Source organism: Apteryx rowi, unplaced genomic scaffold (assembly GCF_003343035.1).
Source record: "Apteryx rowi isolate R43461 unplaced genomic scaffold, aptRow1 scaffold_111, whole genome shotgun sequence".
Lineage (NCBI taxonomy): Eukaryota > Metazoa > Chordata > Aves > Apterygiformes > Apterygidae > Apteryx > Apteryx rowi.
Window position 1 is genome coordinate 904,917 of NW_020447320.1, and position 12,884 is coordinate 917,800.

The window sequence follows — 12,884 nt, forward strand, 5'->3', positions numbered from 1 at the left end:
TACAATCCTTGTAGTATACTTTTAAGGATAAGAATCTAATGAGAATAAACAAATACTGCAAGTAACTTTACTATTTTAATCCTGAATCTCCTATCCTGAAATACTATTATATATGTGCGGGTTAAAAGGGTTAAGTTTATGCACTAGAGACATTTTTCAAACAGGGTAGATTTTAATTCCCACAAAAAATACTAAGATAAACAGTTTTTCAAACACTGTTGAACAATTATCCTCTTCCATATGAACATACAAAACAACCTTCACAATTAAAAATGAAAAGGGAGAGAAAAAGGGAATGAAAATAAAGTTTACAACTGATGATTCTTATTTTTACACTTACATGAGGATTGCAAATGATGCTTTCATACATTTTAAACATCTGCTTCTTGAATACAGTCTACTGACAGCAGACTCCTGTACATAAATACTTTTTCTGCTGCTGCCATCCACTTAATGCTTTAGCTTTCCTTTAACCTTTTTAAGATGCTAGTGTAAAGTTCAATCATTTCCTTTTATGCATTTCATATTAAAAAAACAAAAACAAAAAAAAACACTTCATGATATCAGGATGTTGAATTTTCTGGAACGATAGTAATTCCTGGAAGCAGAAAACTTAAAAAGACATCTTCCAGAATAATACGAAGATTAACGGTCATGTTAATTCCTCTGAATTAGCAAAAGGACCTTGTGACAAGTCTGTTCACAAAAGTTTATTCTGTCTTTATCTGAAGCATTACACCTGAATTCTGCAGACTATAAAGGTGAATTTTTGTATGTAAATATTTGAAAGATACTAAAGAGACTTGTACACTTCACTAAAGTACATTTAACTACACATCAGGCATAACAGAGGGAAAGATAAAGAAAGCATAGGCAACTAACATTTCTGAAAAAATTGTATGCACATTTGTATGTATGTACACAGAACAGATGTTTCCTATAATCAAGTACTGCCATATATTTTGAAAATTATGACAAAAAAAAGACGCTACTTCGTACAAGCCTGACAGTAGCTTGAATATACATTTTAAAAAACAAACTTCAGAACTTGCTTATAAACGGTCCCATTTATAGTTGTTAAACTACTATAGGAAATAAAATTTTGAACTAACATCTTTTCCTATAATCCATGGGATCAAAGAACCCATAAATTACTCCAGCTTTAGCTTCATTCATGAAACCTTAATAACTATTCTCATTCAAATCATGGTACAAATGGATATAAAAACATAGCAAAGGGAAGAGAAATAAGAATGGATTCTACAGTACATACATTCTGGTGGAAGTCTGTTCTTTCTAAAAGCAAGTCTTTCAGTTTTCTTTCTGCTTTCTGCCAAACTAAACAGGACTCCGTAAACATACTGACGAACTGGCCTATAAAGCAGAGCAGCAGGAGGCAGGTCTTTGTTGGCTTCATCTTCTATAGAAACTGCAATTTTGATTTCGCCCTTTGCATGAAAGAAAGCAGAAACATGTCACACGTTATAGTGAACAGAAAATGTTTAGATATGCACACTAAAATTAATCTCATCCAGTTAAGAAAAATGGAATTCAGCAGTAATGTGTATCTTAGGTATGTGGAGGTAACACTAGAGGAGGATTACCCTACAATCTACTTGCTTTCCTCCAACAAGTCCCCAGTCTCTGATTATCCCTGTCACTCTCCAATTTCTCCTCTCCATCACATGTCTCTTTTTGGCTGGATTATCTGCAGGTGAGGATTATCTTCAAATCCTGATACTTTTAAAAGTGAAAAAGTACATAGGAAAATACAGTAATATGCTTATAGAATTAAAAGACATTCAAAGTACACTTGAAGAACAAATGCTAAAAGCTGATGCAGATTTCAAACAGCTATTTAAAAAATATTCACCTTGTCTAAAAACACCAGTCTAGGTCTTTGGTGCAATGATTTGAAATAGTATTGGTGGACTCAATATAAAAATATAACATTATGAGCAGAACTGGCAAAAGAATCATAACTGGGAACTACATAAATAATGCTGCTTTTATTGTGTGCAAAGCAAGCTTTTGCATTTTATACCTTCCTTTATTGGGGGGGGGGGGGAACAGGACAGGACATGTAAGAACTCTCCAACATTCCATATACCAACAATGTACGATGCTTTCTGTATCTGCCTATCCAGCCATGTCAAGTTTCTCTTGGAAAATAAAGAAGATCAACCCCTATTAGAAAGGTTGTCAAGAACAACCAGTATCTTTGAAGGTTTACTCAACTTTCAAATTTCTGCTGGCATCACTGACCTCAACAAAATTTTCTTAAGAACAGACCCTATCCATTTCCAGGGATGCATCTCTCAGATTAACTACCTACTGTTTTCTAAAAGGGCATTTTTTCTTCCTGTTTTAAAATGCCACCAATCTGTACTTTTTATGTAGGAGAAAAACGGAAATCTGTAACATAATTCAATAAGATCAATTCCTTCTCAAGTAAATGCAACCTGTAGAAGATCCATGTCCATCAGAAAAAAGCTTCTTACTGTATCAAAAATCCTAAAAGCAAATTAACTTAAATCATCACACATAGGGAGAATACTAGCAAACAGATTTATAACTGCACTTGAAATAGCCATACTGGTGACATTTCCAATTAAACACTTCAGCAAAGAGATGAGGTATAGGGAAACACCATATACGTATCCCATACGCTTGGAAGCCTTTGCAATCAGCACAAACCAGAATACAAGGCAGAAACTGGTGGAAGTTGTATAAAGCTATAGATGTATGACTACATAAAGATTACTAGTTTACTTTTTTATGTTGTCTCTGTTTACATAAAAATCTTTACTATATACACAGTATTAAATACAATATAAATAAAGCATAACAAAAACAAGTATTTTTCTTGTATATATACATTTTTACAATGGTTAACTTCTTGTCTTTTTTATTTTGGAAATATATTCTTTAACTTATACTCCATAAAGTGATAGCCAAGTCAAGGCACAGGGCATGATGCCCAGTTTTACCAAATACTGCCGACTCAGTCTCCTTTCCTTTAGGTTCAGACTCTGAAGTTTCAGTATGGAATATTATTTCTAAATTTCCAAACTAACTGGGCTGTAGAAATATATCAGGGAAATTCTAGAGATTTCTGAAACTAGGTAGAAGACTGTCCATTTGCCACTCAAGATGAATCCACCACTGTAGAGGCAGGCAAAACTTTCAGCCCTAGGAAAGGAATGCATTAACTCTCTTTTTCACTCCTCCCCTCTATTTAGGAGAGGACAGAAGTGTTTATGAATTACCAGTAAGAACAAAAAGAAAAAACACTGGGGGCAATTAATCCCTTCACTGAATTGCTCCCACACATCAACCTTTATTTGACACTGAGAAGTAAGCACACTCTTTTGCTTGTTGCTGTGCTACTTTCACTCAAAAATCATGTAAACTGTCCTAGTAATGAATACAGCAGGTACTGTCCTGGATAATGCTGTGTTTAATTCAGACAACACTACTTTAGGTATAACATATATTTGTAAGGTTTCTCTCTATATATAACAGCAACACACTCTGGAACACCTTTGTCTGCCAATTTTGAAAGGATCCCTCAATTATACAACAAGGTCCCTGCCAGCGTAATCCCGGCACACCGCGGGTCCCCCCTATACTCGTCCAAAAGCATTTCTGGGAGAGGGGAAAGAAGAACAGTCTTAAGCAATACTGCTTTATTTTGATGCAGCAGGCTCTAGTTTGACTTTTTCCCCTCTGTTGGAGTGGCTTTCTCAAATTTGGGCATTTAATTGGTTTCTTCCCATTATGAGATATGGTATCAAATATCCAGTAGTATTTAAATGCACTGTGAGTGTTTGGCTATGCAAAGTACGAAATGGAAGCAGTATCTATAGTCTTCTTACACCTTCTGATTCTTCCCCACTTTTCTTCCATGAACATGGGAAGTGTAAGAAAGGTACAACAATACAAGCTATGGTGCAAAATAAACACATGGAAAGTAGGAAATTCAAAGCCAGACCTTGATGCAGGAACATTTATTTGTATGCACTTCAAATCTCCGTCATGGACTTTGCCTACTCTCCTTTTGGTAGTGAAAAGGATTTTTAGATGAATACAAATTAACAGGAAGTGTGAACAATGCCATTTTGCTAGGTACTGTACAAATATGTACACTGAGGAGATCGACGTATGTGAACCAGTACTAAGTGTTTTGAATACTACAGTGGAACAGGGTTAAAACTATCAAGTTCTGTTTTCACTTAGAAGGAACGATGAACTAAACTTTTGTCTTTTGGTGGGATGAGAGGTATCAAATTGTGAGGGAAATCAATCTAAGTGTTCTTGAACACTGAAAATAGAGAAGACGTGGCAGAGATACCAAAACACATACACAAAAGTTTTTAAATGGAAACAGGTACTCTCTCTCTATGCATATATATATATATATATATATACACGCACACAGAATCACAGAATCGCTGAGGTTGGAAGGGACCTCTGGAGATCATCTAGTCCAACCCCCCTGCTCAAGCAGGGTCACCTACAGCACCTTGCACAGGATTGCATCCAGGCGCGTTTTGAATATCTCCAGAGAAGGAGACTCCACAACCTCTCGGGGCAACCTGCTCCAGTGCTCTGTCACCCTCACAGTGAAAAAGTATTTCCTCATGTTCAGATGGAATTGTCTGTGTTTCAGTTTGTGCCCGTTGCCTTGCGTCCTGTCGCTGGGCACCACTGAAAAGAGTCTGGTCCCATCCTCTCGACACCCTCCCTTCACATACTTGTACACATTGATAAGATCTCCTCTCAGCCTTCTCTTCTCCAAGCTAAACAGGCCCAGCTCTCTCAGCCTTTCCTCATAAGAGAGATGCTCCAGTCCCATCATCATCTTTGGAGCCCTTCGCTGGACTTGCTGCAGTAGTGCCACATCCCTCTTGTACTGGGGAGCCCAGAACTGGACGCAGTACTCCAGATGTGGCCTCACCAGGGCTGAGTAGAGGGGGAGRATCACCTCCCTCGACCTGCTGGCAACACTCTTCCTGATGCACCCCAGGATACCATTGGCCTTCTTGGCCACAAGGGCACATTGCTGCCTCATGCTTAACTTGGTGTCCACCAGCACTCCCAGGTCCTTCTCVGCAGAGCTGCTYTCCAGCAGGTCAACCCCCAACCTGTACTGGTGCATGGGGTTATTCCTCCCCAGGTGCAGGACCCTGCACTTCCCTTTGTTGAACTTCAGGAGGTTCCTCTCTGCCCACCTCTCCAGCCTGTCCAGGTCTCTCTGAATGGCAGCACAGCCCTCTGGCATATCTGCCACTCCTCCCACACACACACATATATGTATATAGACACACATGCATGTTGGTATAAAAAAATATTAAATCATGTGTTCAGGAAAAATGAGTAATTCTGTAAGTAAATACCTCTAACAACAGTCATCTCATATTTATTGGAACAATGCATCAGATCAGATCAGTGGTTAGACAACATGGAAAAAAAAAAATCATTAGAAGCACTGAAAAAGGACCAAAACTCAAAGCAACAAAAAGGATGTAAATTCATGATACTGTTTAGCCAGAGATGTAAGTGCAATTATCTTTACAGAATCACTGTTTTGTAGTACATAATTTTAAATATCATACCTTGGTTAGGACATGAAAGATGTAGGGATACATTAACCCCTTCTTGTGCCTGTGTTCTGCCACTCTTAATACTTCAGGTGCTACAGGAGGTAATGGAGGCGTAGTAATATCCATGTGATTTCTGGTGGGCATTGACAACAGGCATGGGATTTGTGGATTACTGGCTTGATTCCCTTTGACATCAGCTGCCTGACTTCCTGAAGAAGCGCTAGAGGAACCTTCTGCCTGTAACAGAATATACAAAATAAAGTGTGTATGGAAACCTACCAGAAGGTCAACCAACAGAAATAGCAGATTTCCTTCTTCACTCACAACTGAAAATAATAATCGCGTCATGTTGTATCAGTATGAATGTGTAAAATACATTATCCAAAGTCTGCTAAAAGATTCTCAAAGACTAAAAACTTTCTGAAGACTTTTAGCCTTTGTTTGCAAGCAAAAGGCAATTCATGAAAAAATAAAGACTATAGTAAAGCTTTTATTTATTAAAAGCAAGAGTAACTATTATTTTCTTTAATTCGTATTTGCACAGTGCAGAAGGGGGAATGATGACCTCTTAATAAAATAGTGATGACCTTGTAACTCAGCATGTTCAAGATACACCAACTACATGGGTTAACTGACCATAAAAACCCTCACAAAGTCACATAGACATGAAGTCTTTAATTTATCTAGACTGCCATTAATATACTCCTTCCCTGCTTATATTCCTAAATGAAACAGGAAAGACTATATAGTGCAATTTAAGACATTAAAAAGATACAGTAGCAGAACTTAAAAGCCCTATAGGTTTCATGTTTTTTAAACATAATCAAATTATTTTACTTTGTGAAAAAGAGAAAAAGGGAAAAACGGCCCTATCTGCTGATTGCTAGATATTAAAGTGGTGCTTAGTTCCATTTCTAGAAATTTAATTCACAGATTTACAGCCAAAATATGATGTATAAAAATGTACTGTAGGCCTAACAGTGAATAAGGCTTTTATGAGCATTGGTGTTATACTTTTCATAGATACTACAAGCAGAAGCAAAAAAGTAGAGTTCATTCCTAAAAAATCAGCTTTCAAAACTGAAAGTTGTCTTTAGTTTAAGAAAAAAATTCATGCTAATTTCACACCTGTATACTATCATAGTAATATTGAAAATTACTGTTGAGAATGACATTTATTTATTTTGTGCACCTGCTGGCACATTATGCATGAGTATTTTCAGTTTGTGCACAGAATTTCACATGTTCCATGAGACTTAAACAGCAAAGCTGAAGCTGAAATGGCCAAAGCCATAAAATCCCCCAGAAAGCACAAGGGAGAGAAAAAAAAATAGGCCCAAGAAAGCTAAGCTTGTTCATTTCATACTTTTACAAAAAAGACAAACCCACACATAAAAACAAAAACAAACCCCAAAATAAAACCCCACCTCCAAAAACCTTCTACGAGTACGTGCATATCAATAAAAAACCATGCTCTAACAAAATATCAAAGGGGCAACGTTACGATTACATTTTAAACATAAGATCAAAGAGGCTAACATCACTGAGAGATCATATTTTATAGCCGGCAATCCAGAATTTTGTTGCTGTGTTATCACATATATTTCCTCAACAGTTGAAAGACTTTTGCCCTCGCCTTTACCGCCCCACCAACCCAACGACTCGTACTCGGCCACTAACAGAAGTTTACACAACTGCCTTGCACTGGAGGGAGTAAAAGATCCAACCGCAGCAGGACGTTACCCCTGTTTGCACTACTCAGGTTCTTTCTGAACCTATTACAGCGGTATTCAAACACCTAAGCTGAGGAACTGCCACAGTTGCAAGTAATTTTCTTAGTATTATTCATCTGCCCAAATGAGGTGAGCATGCCTGTGTCAGATCACACAGTGATCACACAGCGAGACAACTACAGGCAAAGTTTTTTGACATCTAAATCAAAGAGAAACAAGCATCAACATTGGTGTTACCTGTCTGTGATAAGCTAGATTCTGAACACTTTACCTCAGAAATTCACATATCCCATCCCAAAGTGGAAATCTCCTCGAAATTTTGAGCAATTGAATAAAGAAATTAAGAAAAACAGAAATGTAAACATTTCTTTTTCTAATCATTTTGTTTATACCTCCACAGGAAGTAAATTCATCTACAAAGCTGTACTCACAATTCGCCCTGTCATACTTAACAGATACTGCTATCTTCTCCTGCCACTGACAGCTGAAGAAGCAGTTTGCTATTTAAAAAAATATGCAAGTAAAACTCAAAGCATTTGTACATTACATTGGATGCATTTCAGTTGGACTGCATGCACAAATCCATTTCAAAGTTTAAACACTACTTACATAGCTCTAATTGTGTCTACACAGACAGACAGGTATGCCCTACGGTATGTGCCACAGTCTAACCCATCAATCACCCAGCTCGAGGGCAGGAACGCCACCGCCCGCTCCCGGCTATTCCACTCATCTTGGTTTCCTGCCTCTAAAGGCCATCGGGCTGTACAGCGTACATACAAGGCTCCCTGCAGGTGCGATACACCCGGGTTCATAAATGTCCCCTAATATAGACAAAAAGCAATACAGCAGGTCACATTAGCATTCTGCATATTGTGACTAATCCACAGGCAGATACAGTTATCACATGGGGCGTTGCCTGCAAAAATAATAGCGCTGCTGGATGAAATCATCAGCTTGATATTTTAAGCACAAAGCCAAAGTTTACTGGAATTTCTATGCCAAAGGTAGAGGGAAAACATTCTTCTGTTTTCCTACAGCACAAGTAACTCACAACTGAATGGCTCTTTTTTTGACAGATTTAATAGTTTGTGTACAGCTCCATCACAAAGATACAGAGATATAAAGTGTAAATGCTTTGAACATTTTCCTGAAACACGGTAGAACCTTGGAATATGGACCATCAGGCTCTTAATTTGACAATGATTTTAAAACTTGTTTTTTACCAGAAGAAATTTAATAGGATAATGTTAAGTCTTTAGCAAGGGCTCAGTTATCCCATCCTTAGTAGTTAAGTACCAATACATGCTAATTGGTGCCATGGAACTACTTTAAGATGCATTATGCGTAATTCATACCAGGCAGTTGCAATGGACTTTTACTCCTTTGCTGAGTTTTAATACACACAGTTGAAAACAACTGCACACCTATAACGGTCTCTGCGGCTGATTTTGAAATGTGTGTTAGAGGTGCTCTCACTACATTGTAGGTTACAGGACCTGGACCCTGTAGTTGGTCAATTTAGTCTGCTGTACTCCTTACTAAAATCAAAATAATACACTACTGTAAAAATGGGTAGCAATATTCAAGGATGAGATTGTTGTAAAAAGTAAACAAGTTTATAGGTTTGTTTCTGTTATATTTTGTTATCTAGTATTTTCTAACACAGCCTATTTAATTTTCTTTTTCATATATATGCAATATTCCTTCTTACTTCTTATTGTATTTTAAAGCCATTGCTTTGTAATTCACAAAAGAACTTGCAAAAATTTACTCTAAATCCTACTGATTAATTTTGAAAATTCTATTCAGAGGTTTGCTATAGAACTTTAATACAAAATAACAAATTGTTACCTTTGTTTGGTCTCCCAGATCTCCACGTGTTTGACTTTCTGACTGGGTTCCTGTTTTTTCCCAGCCTATTTTGTTCCCACTGACATGGCTGAATGACAACATAGAGGAAAAACAGCATTAATGAGCTGGTTAAAATACAATGTGATAGTTCCATTAACAGTCACCAAGGATTTATCAGCCAGAGACGGCTTTAATTTTCAGAGATCCCATGTTTTAGAAACGACAATTTGTAAAAGTCCTGAAGACACTTCAACAACTACATCTTTTCCTTTACACTATGTCAATATTTGGATTGTATTCAAAAAGCTATACGGAAACTTTTACAATAAATAAATAATGTTCAAACAGGAAAAATTCTTGACTGAACCTTAAATATTTTTCACTATGCCAAGTAATTTTTCTCTGTGAGAAGACTAATTCTACAAACAGTGATATAAATGATACTGTCTGGACTTCAGTTGCTAAATTAATTCAAAATTTACTGCATAAAATGCAAAAGACAATACCATGAAAAATTCTGAAAAATATTTTATATTGCTTTTTCTGAAACAGGTAAGTTTCCAGTTCTACACTGTATGGAAACTATGCAAACTTATTTGATTTATTAAGCAAAACACATTAATACATTTAACATCAAAAGACTAAATCAGAAAAGCAAGTCCAAGCCACCTTTCATAATTGTAGATACACTCAGAACTTTAAAACATGTAGAAACACACTTATATTAAGACACAAAAGCCCAAACTTTTAGGAGTATTCATAGACTTACTAAAGCCACAGGCTTTGATTCTCACATAGTAAGTCCCTACCACTAACAAGACAAAAGTAAATACAAACAGCCTCTGTTCAAATTTCCTCTTTGTAGGTCAGTAAGCAGTAATCAAATGAAAGTCTGCACAACTTTATTGCCAAAGACGGACATCTGATCTAGTGGTAGTCAGAAATACTTCAGCACTAAACAAGGCACATCGGTAGGAGAGAACACTTTCACTGCTGCTTTGTTCTACACACAGTCTGTCAATGAGAGCTCTTAAGTCACTGCCTTAAATTTTGAATTTCTGACATTCACATCAAGTTTCACTGCAAAATCACATTATCCCCAAATTCCAGAAGTGTAAAAATCACAAGTTCAGGAAAGTTTCATATTTTTTGGCCATTGAAATTTTAATGAATTATACTGTGAAGTAAGAGTATTTTTATACAAAGTAAAGAACAGTAAGGTTTTATGACATTTACCAAAAGCTCACAGAATCTTTCCTTCTTTCAATAAACTGTGAGAGCAGAAGTGGAAAAAAACACCCTTACTTGGTTTTGGCTTTCTGCTTTTTAAAGAACAAGGTGACTAGAGTGTACAGATATGTTTGTAGTCATAGTGACCTGAAGGTCTATCATATCACTAACATGCAGATTTCGTTACTTCCAGGATACTGACAAAGGATTTTGAAAATAACTTTATTTTAATAGAAGCCGAGTAAGAAAATATTCTCATGATAAACTTACTTCACTGCACCTCCATTGCCTTCATCATTGTCGGAAGAGGAAGATGTAGAAGAGGCAGGAAAATAGGTTGAATCCACATGATTAGGGCTCCCACTCTGAGCTGGGTTTATTGGAGAAGATCGTTCATACAATGGTGTATGTTTTCCTTCGTGAGGAATGTTACTGTAGTTGTTCTGCTCAGAAAGACTTTTTCCACCTGTTTCCAAGGTGATGGCTGGCTCAGAGAGACTATATGGGTATGGACCCTGACCTTGGGCACCACCCTGATTGGACATCTGCTGGGCCTAAAATAAAGTAATTTTCTTAAGCAAAGGTAACAAAATGGCTTTTGTTTTAAAACAACATACATTGTTTAACTAAGCGGCATTTTCCAAAGGTACGCAATTAAACCTCAGCCTTCTTGAATGTTCACAAAAATTCTTCTCCTAGGGTCTGCAGCATCATTATCATTCCAAAGTTAAAATTTACAGTAAACACCTGTGTTAAAAGGTGAGCTCTACATTGCCACCTCGATTTTAATTCGGTTGGCATACTATGTTTCTTGCACTTAGCCCGAGAGAGGCAGAAGGCTATACTTACCACAGGTTTTGCTTGTAGTGAGGTCTGTGGAATGTTAAGCATCTGAGAAGGAACATATGGTGGCACTATACCAGGCATTCCAAACTGATTTGGTCTGGCTGTTTTATTGCAAGCAGGGGGAGGAGGGGAAATAACACGCAGGGAGAAAAAATACACTCATGAAAACGTTCATTATTTATTTGACACAACTTTTACCTTTACCGTTTTTATCCTTTCTGTTTCTATAGTTTATTTCTTCTTGTTCTGTTAGCATTACTATTTTCTATTACGCCTAAAACAAGTCAATTTTATTTCCTTTTACCTCTTAAAAAAACCAGTTTTCTCTGTAGCATGTGAAGTCTATTTTACTTGTCCCACCTTCACTCAACTGTTTGTATCTCATTAATGCCTACTTCTATTCTACCTGGGAATCAAAGGAAGCTTAATGGGAAAAAAGCCCAAGAGTGGCCATAAGCAAGAAGTTGTCAAAAACAATGGCAGACACATAATGCTGGCAGTTTCCATCATGCAAATATTTGACCTAGTGTAGCTCTAATGCTCTTTCATGTAGCTCCTTGAATGTAAAGACACAAATAAAGAAGGAAAACATCCACGTTAGTATACCAGTATGGTAACTGAAACTCTTAGGAAATTTTCAGATAAAATTATGTTTTAGTGTGAAAAATGAGACATGTGGTAGGTCCAGTGATCAGGTGGTTATTTGGTTGTTAACCTTGAGAATAATCTGTAACGCCAGTACAATCTGTGACTGCAATTTAAGCAGGTATATTATGACATCAAAGAATCAAACACTATAAAGTGATTTTTAAGACACGTCAGAAAAGTCCAGTGAGAAACAGGAAATATGTCTTATGGAAAAGAAATAGAAACCGTCTTCATGATTGGAACCAGTGACCAGGTTTCACTTGTTTACTGCATTACACTTTCAACTGAATCAGCAATAGCTAAGAATAAAATCAGGTCAGATTGTTATTCGCATTTTGAAGAATAAACACAACCTCTGCCTATAATCTAAGAAAATTCCGTCTTTCAAAACATTATATTCAAAAGTTAATGAAAATTCCCAGTGAATATAAGCATTTTTAAAAGATTCTGCTAATAACAGCTTTTAGTTCAAATGAACTTTTTTTTTATACTTACCTAGGTAATGTGGTGGATGAAATGGCATAGGCTTATTAGTTGCTGAGTAATAAGCAACTGCTCTCTTAAATCGAGTAACTTTGTCATCTGTTCTAGACTAAAATAAAAAAAGATCTGTCATGAGCAAATCCATGCATGTTATCTATAGTTCAGCACACTACTGTAAAATAGTAAACTAGCACTGTATCACATACAATACTAAAGCCTGTGGACCCAAGAGTACTATGGTTTTGCTCCATCACAAATATCACAATACTCTGGCAATCCCTGCAAGGATAAAGCTTGAAAATACTATCTTCACATATCATAGATTCACAATGACAGTACACAAACTACAAAATCCTTTTGGTTATCGTGAATTTAACTTTAAAGCACTGAGATTAAATGTAGTATTTTTACCTTCCAAAAGTGTTGAAAATTAAATTAGGGCACCTAAGACATTTACCAACATTTACAAACCACTATTTTTATT

The 12,884-nt window shown here is 36.6% G+C and overlaps 1 protein-coding gene across 4 annotated transcripts in view; it reads right to left on the reverse strand.

The window, feature by feature from the left end:
- FAM120A (family with sequence similarity 120A) overlaps positions 1–12,884 on the reverse strand; it is a 55,436-nt gene that overhangs the window by 22,454 nt on the left and 20,098 nt on the right. For all 4 annotated transcript variants that reach the window (XM_026076494.1, XM_026076478.1, XM_026076487.1 and 1 more), the window contains exons 5-10: positions 12,413–12,509; positions 11,273–11,370; positions 10,694–10,977; positions 9,194–9,281; positions 5,619–5,843; positions 1,274–1,448 (exon numbers count right to left, since the gene is read on the reverse strand). In XM_026076494.1, the coding sequence (XP_025932279.1) occupies positions 1,274–1,448; positions 5,619–5,843; positions 9,194–9,281; positions 10,694–10,977; positions 11,273–11,370; positions 12,413–12,509 (967 nt within the window). The remainder of the gene's footprint in view (positions 1–1,273; positions 1,449–5,618; positions 5,844–9,193; positions 9,282–10,693; positions 10,978–11,272; positions 11,371–12,412; positions 12,510–12,884) is intronic.